The sequence below is a fragment of the Pinus tabuliformis genome, chromosome 2_2 (genome assembly GCF_031772625.1).
Source record: "Pinus tabuliformis cultivar Carrire ecotype Pingquan chromosome 2_2, CPIR1, whole genome shotgun sequence".
NCBI classification, from domain to species: Eukaryota; Viridiplantae; Streptophyta; class Pinopsida; order Pinales; family Pinaceae; genus Pinus; species Pinus tabuliformis.
In genome coordinates, this window is record NC_142300.1 from 183,313,328 (window position 1) to 183,331,370 (window position 18,043).

The following is an 18,043-nucleotide window of genomic DNA, read 5'->3' on the forward strand; positions in this document are numbered from 1 at the left end:
GAAGGCTATAGCCTCTAATAAGACGGAGAGGACTCCCCTGTTCACAAACACCACATGCAGCAGAGAGGGAGGAACCTTTACATGGGAGACTATGTACAACATACTGGAGGAGGAATAGACGAGGATTATGGAAATAAATGTTACAATTGACGGCCGAGATTCCTTAGATGATTCCATGCTAGAGACGTCTTGCTCATTTTTTCACTGCATAGCTGCTTGGCAGAATATAATCCCTTATACCGATATGGTAAAATGGGTGATCGATGAAGCATATATTTCAGAGAGACAATTCAGGACGAGAAGCCAAGGGGTCTTCGAATCTTTTACCCCGGAAAATTTATGGCTTATGTACTACCTACTAGAGCCATAGGTCATCTACAACAGGCAATTCGTAGAAAAGTTTGTTAAAGAGAACAACGACCCAGTGAATTGCGCCCGTGCCTAGTCGAATAATGAAGAGAAAATCAAGAAAGACAAAAGTGGTATGTACACTACTGCATCTATTTGTCCCCCTTGTAGTTTTGTTGTGGCTATGTTATTTTGACTGTTTGGTAGACCTGATAGTACCAAGTTCTCCCCAGATTGGTTGTCGTTAATAGAAGCAGTCGTTAACACAACTATCATGAATTGGACCCAAAACTTGTCAGATAATTTAGCAAAAACAATTATCGAGTATGGAAGGAGAAGAAGCATTTCTTCGAGGGTTTATCGTCCGTTTTTTATGAGCCCCTATATTATGGACGCTATTTGTTTTAGTTCAAAGTTCCCCATCATGGGATGGAAATGGATTGTCCATAATCCACTTCCCATTCATGTGTACCATAAGGTCATGTGGGAATCCAATTTTCAACCACATTTTTTGAAGATTTTCCATGGAGTTATGCTCCCTATTTACAAGCGGTTGTATAATCGAGACACCCCGAGATTTTCCCAAGAAGCTGGAGTTGACATCCTCCGAGTTGCCAGATGGTTCAGGGAGGAGACATTTACATATATCAAAGTTTTTGGCAGCATCACCTCCCCCCACATCCTCCTATACTATGCTCCAGATAAATTGATGGCTAGGGAGATAGCCTACCAGAAAACTAGTGAGGGAGGAATGAGCCATACATTAAAAGAGTCAAAGAAGGCCATTTGGCCTGCATTCCCTGTATAGTGTGGAGAATTTGCACTACACGACCTGGGACACACGTTCAAAGAAGCAGAGAACATGCTATCTCTGCAATTACCCAAATTCCCTGGACGACAGTATGACCCGTTTGGAACAATCAATAATTTCACCACCATGGTGAAAATAAAAGTATTCACCAATGAGGAGGATGATTTTGATTATATAATTTTGCAGAAAAATAACTTTTCAAAGGTGAAACATATGGCCCAACTACATTTCGACCATGAAGATATGCAAAAGTTTACAGTTACAGAGCAAGAAGGCTTACAATGGTCCCATTGGACCAATTGTTAATTGAGCCAATAAGGGAGCCTACTCCCAGTGTGACTATAGAAGGTGACTCCAAAGAAAATTCCAAATCTGATTTTGGAGCAGAGTCTTAAGAAAAATCTATTGGGGAATCACGACATTCATCGCAGAACGAAAAAAGCAGAAGCATCGAGGATACAACCCAATGTACACAAAGGATAGCTAAACAAGCTTCAGCTAGCATGAAGGTTGAAATCCCTACTACCTCTGAACAACCAATAAAACCCACGGTAATTGATTTAGAGGAAGAGTGGGATAATTTTAATAAAAGTCTTAATATAGAGGAACAAGTGCTAGAGCTAAAAATGCTACAACACAAGACAACTCTAGAAATTACAGTGGAAGAAACTGCAAATGAACCATAAGTAGAGCATAACCCTGTTACCCCCACCTCCAAGACAATTATGAAGATTGAAGAAATAACCCCTCTGGATGTATTCTATAGCCCACAACATAAGGCCATGGTGAAAAGGCAAAGAAAGAAAATAAAATTGGATTCTGTAGCTGTTACTACCCCGAAAACGAACTAATGGATGTTCTATGGAAGGACTCGCCTGTTGATCCATCTACCAACTTAACTAGACTCTCGCAGTTTGCAGGCACTTATGCTACAGTGACCATAGACAAAGCAACAAAAGTCCAAACGTTGCTTAGAGAAAAGGAAAATAAAATAACGTCGCTCGAGCAACAGTTACAGCAAGTCAAATCCGACCAGTAGGCAGAGATACAGTTGGCCAAGCTTCAACAAGAATTTGAAAAGATGCAAATAGAACATCGAATTAGCTTAGCTGAGAAGGAAGCACAGGTGCAGGCAATAATTGATCTTCATAAAAACAATCCAAAAATCGATCAGTTTATCACCGAAGCACTCGGACTTAATTCCTAGTTGACACATCAGAAATAATTACTATCCAAGAATATTTCACACTGGAAATCTTATTGTGAAACAAGTGATAAACTGATAACCCAAGTCATAGAAATGCAACTTGAATATGATGAGATCTTTAAAAAGGTTTCTGATCACATTGCTGGGCAAAATACAGAGGAGGGGAGAAAAGCCGACCTGCCCAAACTAGAAGAATCACATAAGGAAATTATGTTTGCAAGCTGGGATTCTCGGCTAAAAGAGGCAGAAAAGGAAACAGCAGACGCAACGGCAGCGGTCTACATTATCATAGAAAATATAAATGAAAATTTGCATGGTGCCAATATAGTAGCAGAGTCCATTCCAGGGTTCCTTCCAGATACAAAACAACTAGAACAACAATGGAAACAGGCAGCGGAAGACAAAGCAGAAGTGATAAGGCAAACGATCAGGCTAGACTAGGAGGCATATTGCCAACATTTGGTCAAGCCTCACAACCAATGGATGACCCTGTGATGCCTAACCACCTCTACCGAGAAAATGGTGCAAGCAATATCTGATGCTGTATTCAATGGAAAATTGAAATCTAAAGTTGGCCGGCCTACATAGCTAAAGCATATGGTGGATATCTACGATCTAAAGGATTGAATGCAACATAATTAGTCACCCCGTTTACTTTAAATTTGATTTTATTTTTGCATAAATTGAGGCATGTCGTTTAAACCTCCTCAACTATTTTTGTAATAATCTATTGTTAGCCTTATAGTTTATTATTTAAACCCCTCTCATGCATTTAGAGAGGGGTCTAGAATTTTATCAAAAACTCTCTTCAAAACATGCACTTTTGTACCTTTGAGGAAGTTCTAGTGAAATATATGGAACATGATTTATTTTTATCTCACTTAGCATCTTCTACTGAAATTTCACTTTTGTACTCTTAGATGATGTTGAACAGATTAAAGATAGACCAAGATATGTGTAAAAATAGATCTTAGTAAAAATCTATTTGGTTCATGAAGGTTTTAAGTGGATCCAATTATTAGACTTTGAAAATATGTCTTTCAGGTCCTCAATTTATCTTCAGATATGAGACATCTGTAGAATACATGTCCACAAGGAACAAAAATGGCAAAGAAATTATTCCAAAACTCTAAGGGGTAGTAGTTTATAGATCCACATCTTATAGATGATGAAGGCGTAGAAATTGATGAGAATCATCAAGCAGCGAAATAAAAAAAGCAAGAAGTTTTCCAAGTGGAAGAAGGTGAAAAGAAGTAGAATGATCTCGAAAGACAAGATGAGAAAGGTATTGAGTTAGCAGTGATCTAGAAAAACAACAAGAGGAAACATATAACAGACAAGGACAAACCTAAACAAAACAAACCCATACATCTAAGAGTTCTAACTCAAATTATGAAGTATCTCAAAGGCTAAAGGAGATGAAATGGAAATAGTAATTGCCAACCCAAACTCCTGGGGTTAGCAAAAAGTTCAAAAGAATAAAAGTAAAAAAGAGAAGCAAGGTTTAAGTGCAAGCAAATATGTGTGCTTTAAGCATATGCAAAATATATTATATTTTTTAAATTAAATTACGAGATTTTTCTTCACAAAGAAAATAAGTATGTTAAATATATCATACAAAATGATATAAATTGTTGTTAATTAAATTATTAGAAATATTATCAAAATTTATTAAAAATAAATTTAATAATGTCATAATGTAGGCTTTTGTGATTCATAATTTATACAAAATATATTATGGAAAAAATCATAAAGTAGTTTTCATGACGTGTTTCGAACCACTTACTCTCATTCATCATCAAGAACCACACTAAGTGGTTTGTGATTTCTCCTAAAAATGTTTTGTATAAATTTAATAATATTAATATAATAAATTAATTAAATTTATAATATAAAATAACATAAACCGTATAGCTTAGATTAGATATTTTCAACTTAAATTCATTTTACTATATTAGTTAAAGACAAAGAAAGGCAAAGAGGGAAGATTTTGTGAAAATTTACTAATGTATTATTGAGGTCACTCAATGTTAGCTATTTCTTTAGGATGGAAGAGTAAAGGATGGAGTTATACCATAACATATGGGGATTGTAGGTGATATAATAAATATTGTAATTATTTAGTTGAATAAAAAACAATATAATGAATGAGTAAAGATGGAGTAAAGGTGTATACCATAACATGTAGGGATTGTACGAGCAATATAATGAATATTGTAATTATTTAGTTGGATAAAAAACAATATAGTTAGTATTACTCATTTCCTTAAAACAATTATTTATTTTCACCTCTTATTTCTAAGAATTTTAGAATTTTCTTCGAGGTGAGGCGACGTTCCCAGAAAGGATAGCGATGGAAATGAAATGGGGAAGAGAATCTTTTACGTCTATTGGACGGGATCCAACGTCATTATCCGTAGATTGAAATTGACAAATTATACCTCTTGAGAGGCCCATTCTAAACTTTTTCCAACTGATAACCAACCGAAAATTAGAGCCTTAGTTTCCGGGTAGCTAGATAGAAGTAAACACAAGATAAATGTTATAATTTAAAAAAAAATAGTTTTATAATTGTATTTTTATATTTATTTAAATTAAATGTAAATTAAAAAGTCGCGTTAAAGAATAGCGGTTAGGTTTGTAATAAAAATTTATAAAAAATAAATTTATTTATATTAAAAAATAAATATTATATATTAATAATAATAATTTAATTTTAAGATTATTAAAGTATTATATTTATTTAAAGTTTAAAGAGAAATGTATATATTTTAGATTTTTATGTATTTGAAAGTATGATTTTTTTTAAAAGAAATATGTATCTAATCATAAAATTTATAAGGATAAAGAAGATCTTTTATCTTTAAACAAAAAAAACTTATATATATATATATGTTTGACTTTATAATTTTTAAATTAAATTACTATTATTATTTACTACCATACATAATAATATAAATAACACCATTTAAATTAAATTTTAATATAAATTTATTTTAATAATAAGAAATTTAACTTTTTTACCTTTTTCATATATATATATATATATATAATCTTTTTACTATTATATTTTAATTCACATAATTATTTAAAATACTATTTTTTAATTATATTTAAATTACATATTTGCTTGACATCGATCCTAGGAATGGTATTTTGATTCAGTTGAAAGGCCAAGATCCATTATGCAAAATTATAACCTGTTCACATTATTAAATATTTATTTAGGATGAAATAGTGGTAAAAAGGATTTTTCAACTTCATTAAAATGCCCAGATTCATTTAAATCTATGCAAAATTATAGGTAACTGTTGGACTACATATTCACAATATTAAATATTTTTTTAAATGACCGAGAAGAAACAAAAATAAAAAATGTTGGAGTAAGGTCGAAGAGGTAAGCCAAGAGCAGTACGTTTCACTATTCATACAAAATTTGCATAATTGATTATGCAAAGAATAATTGGCTACCCTTTCTTCCTTTCTCTTTTCATTAATCAAGTTATCCTCCTTCCCATTTTGATTAGAAGTCAAAAGAGATTGAATAAAGGTAAAACAGATAAAGCATGTTCTCAAAAAGTTTGTACTCCAAAGGAATCTCTGAAAGATCTTAGTGAGGCATGAAGTACATTTGAAGGCATACACTGAACCATAAAAGAAATGACAAACTCTCTTGCAAAATGTTCTCTACAAAAGAATGAGCAGCTTCATCCTCAACCATATTATACTTCTCCTCCGGACTCTCTGCAATATTCCTGCACCTTCTGTCTCTTCTTCTCTGCCGTCCTCTCCGATTTCAATCCAAAATTTGCTCCGGATAAAACACGGGTTGATTTGATTTCAGAATTAAACTGTGACGAAGGTGAAGCGATTAACATTCAAATAAAAAGTTGCTTGGATTGTTATCATATTTTCACCTAGTGGAACGGTTAGTATAGATTACTTTTCAGTAAGAAAAAAAGGCTGGTTTTTATTAATAGGAAACTAAAACTAGTTGAAAATCTAAATTATTTTGTTTAATTATTCCATGTTTTAAAGTATTTTTTTAATAAAATTTTACAAAATAATTGTGGGTTAGTTTGATTTTTTTTTTTTTTATATAAAATGTATTTTTGAATAAACTAATAAATTCAAGACAATAAAAAACTGAAAAATCTCTACCACATCAAATTTGTATAAAATTCACAACTCAAACATATAATTCCAAATTCCAACCAATTTTATTGTAATTATAATTTGACTAGACAGACAAAACTCCAAAACCTAGAACTGTCAGATAAAAGCAATCCTAAAGTGTTTTAAATCTAAATCCCACCTTTCCTGCATCACCAAAATGAATTTGGACCACCACCAAAAACTTACAAGTGGCTGTACAGGCTCCATGGCGATGGCAGTTGGTGAGTAGCCAGCCTTATTGACCAGATATAGCCTTGCCATGATTTCAATGTCCTGAAGCTCTGACGTAACAACTGAAGCACAAAAGAACTAGTTTTTGAAAGAAAAGCCTATCACATCCGAATTTCAAACAAGCAATGATATCATGTCTGGTCAATAAGATTCGATCTCAGTGAATGACCTTAAAACTTAATAAACAGATCAATTATCACCCTTTGCTCACTTTAATTAGGGTTCAAATTTTTGGACTTTAATGGCGCTCACTAACTTCCAGTAAGTTCCCACCGCAAATATTTAATGCTGGAGGGTACTGGATTCCCAGCTTTTTAATTCAGTTCAAATCAAAGGAATCGATACAGAATGGAATAGAACCAAGTAATATAATGCAGCGGTAAGCTATGTCTCAGTCTGGGCTGTTATGTTAAACATTTAAACTTTTACGTTCTATATTTGCTGGTTGGCCGTCGCTTGAGGCAGAAGGGATTCGGATTGCTTTTAGTGGGAAAATGTGGGGCATACCACAGGAAACATACTGTCCATGGATTGGGAATGTTCAGTCTGATAGGTTTGAGTTCTAGAATTTCAACAGAAAGAAATAATTCTAGATTTGCAAATAAGATCCATGACTTCTATACTTATCATTACACTGAAAATTTAAATAAAAGATGAAATATTGATTTTTAAAATATTCTATAATTGTAGATATTATTTTATAGAGACTATAAAATTTTTAAAGAGTAGATTGGACAAATTTCATATTTTAAATTTGTAATTTTAGCAAATTTCTATTTTATCTGATTTTTTTCCAAATAATTTTTATAAAAATTTCAAAATATAAAGATTTAATATTTCGTATTTTTAATTATAATAAGTTTTATATAATTTTCATTCAAATTGAGTGATATAATTGTTAGCTGAATGCATATTTTTTATTATTTAAATTTTATTTTTAAATATATAAATAAATTGAATAATTTAAAAAATCTAAGAATATTTAAATTTGAAAATATAAATCATTTAGACATATAAATTAAAACCTATATTTTTTTAAATACTAATTAATTTTAACTATTTATTATAACTGATTGATTTTTTTAATAAAGCTTTACATCACGTTTTTATGCATATGCAAAAGAAATTCTATTTAAATGTAAAAATATATTAAAAAATATAAAATAAAATATTACAAGCTATGCATATGCAAAATAAATTTTATTTAAATTTAAAAATATATTAAAAAATATAAACTAAAATATTACAATTTTGAAAATATATTGAACGAAATAAAGTGAATTTATTATGTTTATCTGTAAATGTATAAAATTTATCACATTTAAAATTTAAAACATTATATTTATATAAATTGAAGAGTTTAGGTTACAAGTTTAGAAAAGTATAACTATATTTGTAATTTTAATCTTAATGTTTATATTAAAATACTTTAATTTGTAATATATATCTTAATAAATTTAATTATTTTGAATATGTAAATCAAGGTTTCCATCTTATTTCTTATACAAAAACAATATATTATTATATGTTTTCTTTACTTTCTAATTTCTCTTTATTTATGAAGTATAAATATGTTTTTGTTTATTTATAAATTTCTAATTCTAATTAATACAAATTTTATTTATTTTAATTTATGAGATATTAAGAGGTTATTCATACAAACTTATTAAAATTAAATATAGAAAAATCTAATACAAATTAATAAATTAATAAATATTTAAATAATTTTTAAATATAAAGATTTTGAAGACATTATCTATGAACAGACTAAAGGTATAGTTATGGGTTCCTTAATGTTTCTTGCGGTGGCTAACATCTTTATGGAACACTTTGAAATCAGAGCTATCAACTCTTGGCATCTCAACAATCTTTATCTCTAGCATCTCAAACTCAAATGTTGGTTCTGGTTTATGGATGAGTCACACCTTTGTCACTTGGAAACAGGTTGCGAGCTCTCGATGCCCTTCATTCCAATCTTAATAACATTTCCCTTATATCTAGTTCACTATGGAAATTGAATCCAACAAATCTCTTTCTTTATTATATGTACTTGTTACCCGCCTCCCCAATGGCTCCCTCTCACATCAAGTCTACATGAAAAAGACTCATGAACGTTATCTCCACACCCTTTCTCATCACCACCTATCTCAAAAGGCTCGGATTCTCAAAACCCTCTTCTCTAGAGCTTTAAAAATCTGTGCGCCCTAGTTTATTTAAGTAGAAAAATCCCATCTAGTCAAGGCTTTCAAATCCAATGGCTATTCCTCTGCTCATATCTCTAAATATCTCTGGTTTGTTGCTCACCCTAAACCCAAAATGTCGGACCCCTCTTCCCCTTGCGGCCTTTTCACCATCCCTTAAATCAAATGCCCTAAACCCAAAACGTCGAACCCCTCTTCCACTTGTGGCCATGTCACCCTCCGTTACATCAAAGAGACCACTGATCTTATTGCTAAGATTTTGGCTAAAAAAGCATAAAAATTGTATTTAAACCCCACAAAACCCTCAAGCAACTATTTTGATTGGCCAAAGACATATCAAATCTCATGCTAGGATCAAGGGTTTATAAAATTCCTTGTTCTTGTGGTAAATCTTACATTGGTCAAATGGGTCATCCTTTCAAAGCTCGCCACGATGAGCACATTATTGACACCAACCATAATCGTCTTTCAAAGTCTCCTCAAAACCCTCAAGCAACTATTTTGATCGGCCAAAGACATATCATATTTCATGCTAGGATCAAGGGTTTATAAAATTCCTTGTTCTTGTGGTAAATCTTACATTGGTCAAACGGGTCGTCCTTTCAAAGCTCGCCTCAAGGAGCACATTGCTGACACCAACCATAACAGTCTTCCAAAGTCTCCTCAAAGAGCACATTTTTGACACCAACCATAACTGTCTTTCAACCATAACAGTCTTCCAAAGTCTCCTCAAAGAGCACATTGTTGACACCAACCATAACTGTCTTTCAAAGTCTCGTCAAGGAGCACATTGTTGACACCAACCATAACCATCTTTCAAAGTCTATCATCACATAGTAGTCATATAAATCCTAGCACTTAATTTGTTTCAATCAATCAAAATTCATAGTCTTTGCACCATTCTACAACTCTCGTATTATTCGAGAAGCCCTCGAAAATGAGAAGAACACTAATAACTTTAATAGGGAGGATGGTTACCATTCCTCGAAACCGTCATCCACCATGTCACCCAATGACTCTTAACCTGACCCCGTTTTCCATTTTCCCCTTCCAAGTGCCTCTTTTCTAACCTTTTTATCCTTCCATTTATCTCATAGGATTCTTAACTTTATCTCATATCAATCAATTCAGATATGATTCATCATCATATTTTATTTTAATCCTTAATTCTTTTCATTATTTTTAATTTTTTCTTTAATTCTTAGCCTCTTTATTTTCCTAACCATATTGTTGACCATTGACTATAAAATAAGAAAGTCCTTAATAATCCCCGTTTTCAACAAATATAGATAAATATATTTATCATTAATTTATATATGTTTGTTATTAATTTTTCAATCCAAATTTTCAAATAATTATTAATAATTAATAATTAATAATTTTTTACTTTTGAATTCCTCTGTATTTCTCATATGAACAATTTTTATTTTTTCAATTAAATAATAAAAATTAAAAACTCTAATTTCTATTTTCACTATTTTTAATTAACAACTCCTAATTTAATCATGATTATTTTGTTAAAATTGGTTGGTGAAATTGTTTCAAAATTATAATTGATCAAATATTATTTATTCAATTTAACGTTTATTCATAAGGCTCTCACCATCAGAAACCTTGGACAGAGTCATATTACAAAAAGTAATTACCTTGGACAGAGTCATATTACAAAAAGTAATTACCTTGGACAGAGTCACCATGCGAAACCTTGGAAAGATCACACATATTACACACTGTACAAAAAGTAATTATGTATCACCATCCGAAATGTTGGATAGATCACACATATTACAAAGTGTTATTAAGGAAATCTCCACATATTACAAAGTGTTAGTCAGGAAATCTCTAACAAAAAGTAATTATGTATTTTATGTCAAATTGATATAATTTTGTTTTGATGTGTCAAAAAGATTAATATAAAGTAATGTAAACATTTTAACTAGGTTAAAATAAAATAAAAATTAAAAATAATGAAATAAAAATAACCTTATAAAATCAAAATAATAGAAATGGTTCATGGTATTGACCCATGGTATTCATGTAGAATGTAGCCTATTTAAAGGGGGAAATTAAACTAGACTAAATCCATCTTAACTCTAGAAGTACTGAGTGCTAAGAGGAATCAAATCTTTTGATATGCAAACTTGAAAGTTATTATATATGCTTTTTATTTTTTATTGACAGACTGTGCATTGGTAAGACATTCTTCGTATTATAATAATTTTTTTTATTATATTTTTGAAACCTTGCATTAATGTTTTTAATGTAATTGTAGTAGTTTATTTTCAAACACAAAAACTAATTTAGTAAATTTCTTTTAAACCTTTAATTTTTAATTCATTTTAACTAATCATAATAACTACTCTTATCTTAAAATAAATTCTTAATTATTATTTATTATTTATTGATGTTTACTACTTTAATTTTATAATATACAAATAAAATTTATTTTTACAATATATTAAAAAAACAAATTTATATAATAGTATATATTTATTTCTTAAATTTATTTTAATTAAAAAACTTAAATGAAGAATCATAAAAAGATTAATATTCCATTAATATTATGAAAAAAATAATGGTTTACCAATCCTATAATATAATATAATATAATATAATATAATTTAAATTTAAATAAATAATTTATGGCTAACCATTATAAGCTGTTATCAATATGAACATAACTCTTCACACCACAATAATAATATAAAAATAGTCAAAAGTTTCAAAAGGTAAACATACCTCAACCAGACACATGATTACTGACTAATTGACAGTCCTTGCACAATTAAGACACTTTATTCATATTTTAACATTTTAACGTTGAATATAAACAACTTTAATATTGTTGTGGAAGACACCGTGCCGCAAAGATAAAACTCTTTGGCAATTTACTGCGATTATCGTTGTTAATTTTGCTGTGTGTGCGCGCCTAAATTCCGAAAAGTGCATGTCTTTCCGCACATCATTGTCTCGATTCTCTGTCGACCACCATCTTCAATATGCTCCAGTGGCGGGATGCCACCATCCACAGGCAATATTCTAGTTATCGTCCTATTTAAGCGACACTTTGTCAGCCCAACATTAGTCTCATGTCTGTATACATTCAATTATCATAACTTGGAGAGTACGCTGTTTCTAGAATCTCTGAGATCAAGAATTTGAACACTGCAGGCCGATGCCGAATATAATGAAGAGGTTTTATACCCCCATAGACTCTGCTATGGAGCCCTCTTCCATCCCTGATTTGTCATTACGTATCAGTCCACCAAACACCAACCCACCTTTACTTTCTTCTCATGGCAGCTTTCAGTGTGATCACAGATTAGATTCATTCCACACAGAGCTGAGCAAGGAGTATTCCTCTAATTTTAGCGATGGAATTAGCAAGAGACCAAGGCATCGAGTTGACAATGAACGGCTAGAGCTGTCATTGGCGTCCTCTAGCGATTTCCAGGAGACGAGGCCAAATAATGGATCATACTATTCTATTACTATAAAGAGTTTTCCTTTGTTCCAGAAGGCGAGTGGTGAGGGACAAGGACACATGAGGTTATCAGATGGCCAGGAAGATTCTAGACTAATTGTATCAGATTTTTCTGGAGGGGAAAAGAAAAAAGCAATGGAAGATCATGCCTCCAGTATTTCAGGACTCGCCCATTCATACTCCGGGCATGGTTTTCAAGTCTCTTCTGATAAAGAAAATTGCAGGTGCTCGGACGAGATTTGGAGGGATAACAAAGGGAAGGCAGCTGATCCCTTCTTTGGAGGCAATGAGGATATATTGATGAAGCCGAACCATTTCCACAGAGGCATCTCAATTACTCCCAAAGAAGTTCACAGCTGCAATCTGTCGACAGTGACGACCTCTGATTCCCAACCTAATTGTATGAAATCAAGGTTCATGAGCAAGATTAAAAGAATGAGAGCCCCTCGTATGCGGTGGACGAGCGCCCTCCATGAACAGTTTGTCCGTGCCGTGGAGCTCTTGGGTGGCCATGAAAGTATGTACCAGTGATCTCATATTTCATTCTTCTGTAGTTACTATCTGTAGATTTTGTGTTACAGTAGGTATAGACCTTATAGCCACACAGGTTCTCTTATAATAAGTTGGTTGTCACGGAAATGAATTTGGAATTCTCCATTATTTTAGGCGTCACAAAAATGAATTTAGAATTCTCCATTACTTCATTATATTAGGATGGCTGGATGACATGTATGAGAAACTTGTATAATGATGGGAAACCACACATACCGTCATAGTCGAATCCTTCTCAGTAACGTTTTTTCTCTTATCGTTGGAGCCGAACAGGCTTGTTTTAGGTTGTAGCTGAACAAGTTTGTAGATGGGAAAGACAAATATGATGTTTATACCATATACTATTCATTTAATAAACTTGTTATATTTATTTATATATTATTATTATTATTATTTAATATGAAGGTGACTTTTAATTTAGACATTAAATTGGTGTTTAGGACTTTCTTTTTTGTGGAATAAAGGTTTTATTTGGCTACAATTATTTGTCTATTAAATTTAGGCATACATACTCTACCCATTTTCAACCTGTGTCTTTTTAGAAGGAAACACATATTCTTAACCATATATATATATATATATATATAGATAAAGCTATAATATGTTTTTTTAGAATTTAATACTAAAAGATTTGATAAAATATTGGTTGTTTTTGTTATTCAAAATGCATTTTTCAATCTATAAATAAATTTAATTTTCTGAAAAAATCTTAAAACTCTATAATTATCTAAATTTCACAACTTGACTTGTGATTTCAAAAAAATACTATCAAGTTTTGGACAAAATGTACTAAAAAAATATACATAGTAAAAAATCAAAATTTATAGGATTTAGACTACTATATAAAAAGTATGAGAGTTGCTTTAAATTTTTTATAACATTAACATGCTAAAGGATATTTTTAATCAAAAACATTTTTATTTTCTAAAATTTTGTTTTATTAATATATTTTATTATTATTTTTACCTCGAGTTATATGTTCATTTTATTGGTTTAGCATATGTTTGTTTGTTAGTTAGTTAGTTTTGTTTGTTTTTTTTCTCTTATTTTAATAATTAAAGTAATTCATAAACAAGTAGTAAGTACCATAATATTTATCAAAACATTATAATTCATTATCTAATTTGGAATCTGAGTTCAAATAAAAATAATGATAATCATTTTACCTAAAATAAAATAAATAAATAATCTTAATTAAAATAATCCTAATTAAATATCAAAAACAAAATATATATTATATTTAATTCTACTTTAAAAGATTATTATCATATATTTATTTAATCTTTTGAAAAAAATCATTTATCATATATATATTTAATCTTTAAATATAAATTATCAAACATTTTCTGATGTTGAAGTATAGATTATCGGACCTTTTTATATGAATCAAAAGATTATTTTCTCTATATATTCCTTTACCAAACATATGGTGATTTCTAATTCGTTGGTTACAAATATTATATGGTGATTTCTAATTTGTTGTTTAGAAATGTTTATAGTTGATTAGAAGGTTAAAGATTAAAAATAATCACTCTCCTGCGTGATAAAACAGTTCACCTTCCACGAAAAATAGTTACGAAGAAATATCTTCTCACATTGGTATTGATATGGCTAATATTGTTTAAATTGAGCTGCTCACGTTGATATTGTTGATATTGCTAATCTGAGAATTATTTCATGTGACTTCCAACCTTTTGATGATTTTAACTAGAAAATGTGTTGACAATTTAATATTATTATTTTCAAATTAAATGAGATTTAAGTTCTCCTCCATTCTGATGTTATTCAATTTTATTGAGTCAAGCATTTCAAGTTTTTCCAAAAAAAACCTCTTAATATTATTCAATATATTAAATTATCTTTTAATTACTTTTAAATTTTCAATATAAATCCAAATAAACTATTGACATTGTTTTATCAGTTACTCTGTCATAATACATAATAATAGAAAACAAACTTATAAATTCAAAATGTCAGTCACCTAAAGAGACATGGGTTGTCCTAATAATACGTTGATTTTGTTTGGACAGGAGCTACTCCCAAGTCCGTTTTGGAGCTCATGAATGTGAAGGACCTCAATTTAGCTCATGTAAAAAGCCATTTACAGGTAACTTGTAAACTCGATGTTTGATTTAATTTCTGCGATCTCTGACGTACATTATAAAATGAATAGTTTGCAATCTTCTTCCTTGCGTTTAAACCTACCTACTTCATCTCTTCACTTTTACATTCATATTTATGACATTTTTAAGAAATCCTAAACAGGAAGAATCAAATAAAAATTCGTTGGTTGATATATGAATTCAAAAAAAAAAAAAAAAAGAGATTGAAATTGAAATGAGTTTTGACCAAAAGGACGAGTTAATCTGCGGTAGCAAAAAAGAAGAGGTGAATAAAGAGGAATCTTTACCAATCGTGTTCTTAGTTCATGGAGGGATGAAAACGATTGGCTGAATTGTAATGTTGGAATGCAGGACTATTCAACACAGTAGTCATCTTCAGTGAAATGATGTGTGGAATCCTTAACTGGACTATTGACTATGGTTTATTATTTAACATAGTAGTCATCTTCAGTGAAAGCTGATGTGTGGAATTCTCAAATGGATTCCGGTTGAGTAAGCTGTTTTGGTGTTTATAGTTTTTTGTTTTTTGGTTTTTGTTTTTTTGTTTTTTTATTGGTAAGTTTGTTAAGATTATAGATTAGTTTTAATATATTATTTAACAGTGTTTTAACCAATCACCTAATCACACTGTACTTTTGTCCATTAAAATTTAATTATAATAAATTAAAAGAATATTTTAAAATTTGATTATCTAAAATAATATAAAAAGATAGACCTCATTTTTGTTTTTCATAATTTTAATTATTCCACTGCTGAAAATCAACCAACAATATTATTAGTGAGAAAATATTGGAGAAAATATATTCAGTAGAAGATAAAAACATCAACCTTCACTAAAAATGTTTTTCATAATTTCAATTATTCCACCTGCTGAAAATCAACAATATTATTAGTGAGACAATGTTGGAAAAAATACATTCAGTTGAAGATTAAAAACATCAACCTTCACTAAAAATGACTAGTGCTATTAATATTCTGAAAGCCGTGCATTCCAATCATTCTTCATATGAGAATCTTCGAGTTATCATAAACTGATATATAATTAAGATGCGTATTTCCCAACGTAATGTAAATAAACCATATTTCATATCAATCCGTAAGATTCTGGAGGAACAATACCAATATAACTGTACTTTACCTTTCAAAAAAAGCTGAGAAAAATGAATTCATCTTCCAAAGGTTCAACGTAAAACCATTATTCCAGCAATTAAAGACCTTAGCAATTTTCAGAGAGCAAATTGCCATGCACTAAAGTCCTCAACAGACTTTTTTTTCCAGAAGAAAAGTCCTCAACAGACTTTTTTTTCCAGAAGAAAAGTCCTCAACAGACTTTGCGATGCGGTACATGGCAGTCTGCGCTGATTTCTATTTCAGAATCTTTATAACCGCAGTGTAATTTTAATTGTTCACTAAATTTCTTCGAGTTTGCTGCCATTATTGCGAGATTAAAAAACACAAATAACAACCCTTTCCAGGTTGTTTTAGATCTCTATGGTCCTAGCGCAATCAAAATATTAATTAAGTTGGTATTTTACATTTCAAAAATCTAGCAAATTGCTGGAATAGTAGATTTGAACTCTTACGTTGATATTGATATTTTTAAGTTTTCGAATTTTGAATCAATTTGTATATTCAAAATTACATTTCAAATAATGATCTTACTAATAATTATATCACCAAATTACAACACAAAAACAAAAAACTTAAATCAATTAAACTTAATTCTGAAATTTCATTTTTTTACTTGAAAGAAATCTGTTAATTCAATATGTTCGCGCTGCAAATGAATATTGAAGAAAGTGACATAAAATCCGTTATTTTGATTTAAAAGACATTTCTTTGTTTATATCCTTCCTGTATTGTTGGCAGATGTATCGGACCATGAAGGCAACAGGCAAGTCATCGAGCTCCTCAGATATATACCAAATCTCTTGAGAGAGATATATATACACACAGTTTAGCAAGTTGTAGAGGATGTCAAATATACAAACATATATGTTTGCGCAAGAAATGACCTTACAATAAATTTTGTCGTAGATCGTCCACAAGGAAAAATAGATCATTAGAAGCACGGGGCAAGAGAATGCGCGGACTGCCGATATTGGTTCCCGTCATAGTTTGGTTGTGATTGACGTCATTGCTTTTTTCTATAATGTCACTTGAGCAGGACCAGCTACTTTTAGTAATGTTTCAAATTTGTAAATAAAAATAGATTGTAACATTGAAATTCAATTCTTTTGGTTTGATGCAGGTCTATATATGTTAGAGTGGATTAATATTAATTGAATCAATTGGATCGCATTAAGGTGGTTGATTGGAATCCTCTCACCAAGATTCAAATCAATCTTGTGAAATATTAATTAGGTGTGAATCCATTGTTTGGTAAGACTCTTCTTGGACACCAAGATTAAATGACAAGTTAGGTGGTGGAGCAAGCTTGTAAAAGTTAGGTGGTTGATTGGAATCCTTTCACTAAGATTCAAATCAATTTTGTGACATATTCATGAGGTGTGAATTTAAGAATTTTTTTTGGATATCAAGATTAAATAATAAGTTAAGTGGTGGAGCAAGCTTGTAAAAGTTAGGTGGAGCAAGTTTGTAAAGTGATTGGGTTATATATATTTTCCATTCTTATTAATGTGATTGGGTTGTATATGTTCCCTGTTAAATTTAAACAAGTAAATAATTTAAGTATGAACATATACATCCCGACATTTTAATGGTATATGGCCATTGAAATATTGGTTGCCAAGTGATTGTTTTAAAGAACTTTCATTTCATAGTCGAAGTTATTTCAGATATTACAAGTTTAAATTGTTATTAATTATATGTTAAAATGTAAAGAAACTTAGTTAAATTCGTCTGTTCACTATTTGTGTCTTAAATTATGTAAAATGTATATAAAAATAA

The 18,043-nt window shown here is 30.4% G+C and overlaps 1 protein-coding gene across 1 annotated transcript; it reads left to right on the plus strand.

Annotated features, from left to right (window-relative positions):
• Positions 1-12,080: 12,080 nt before the first annotated feature.
• LOC149192001 (uncharacterized) lies at positions 12,081-17,569 on the plus strand. Its single transcript, XM_089406293.1, has 3 exons — positions 12,081-12,975; positions 15,041-15,117; positions 17,003-17,569. Exons 1-3 carry the CDS (start codon positions 12,150-12,152, stop codon positions 17,066-17,068), a joined length of 969 nt encoding a protein of 322 aa, XP_089262419.1. The 5' UTR covers positions 12,081-12,149; the 3' UTR covers positions 17,069-17,569.
• Positions 17,570-18,043: the final 474 nt, after the last annotated feature.

Bases quoted from the DNA above. Each gene is read 5' to 3' on its own strand.
- LOC149192001 (XM_089406293.1), top strand. From the start codon at position 12,150: ATGCCGAATATAATGAAGAGGTTTTATACCCCCATAGACTCTGCTATG. The intron at 12,976-15,040 runs GTATGTACCAGT...TTGTTTGGACAG, and splicing joins GCTCTTGGGTGGCCATGAAA to GAGCTACTCCCAAGTCCGTT. The intron at 15,118-17,002 runs GTAACTTGTAAA...TATTGTTGGCAG, and splicing joins ATGTAAAAAGCCATTTACAG to ATGTATCGGACCATGAAGGC.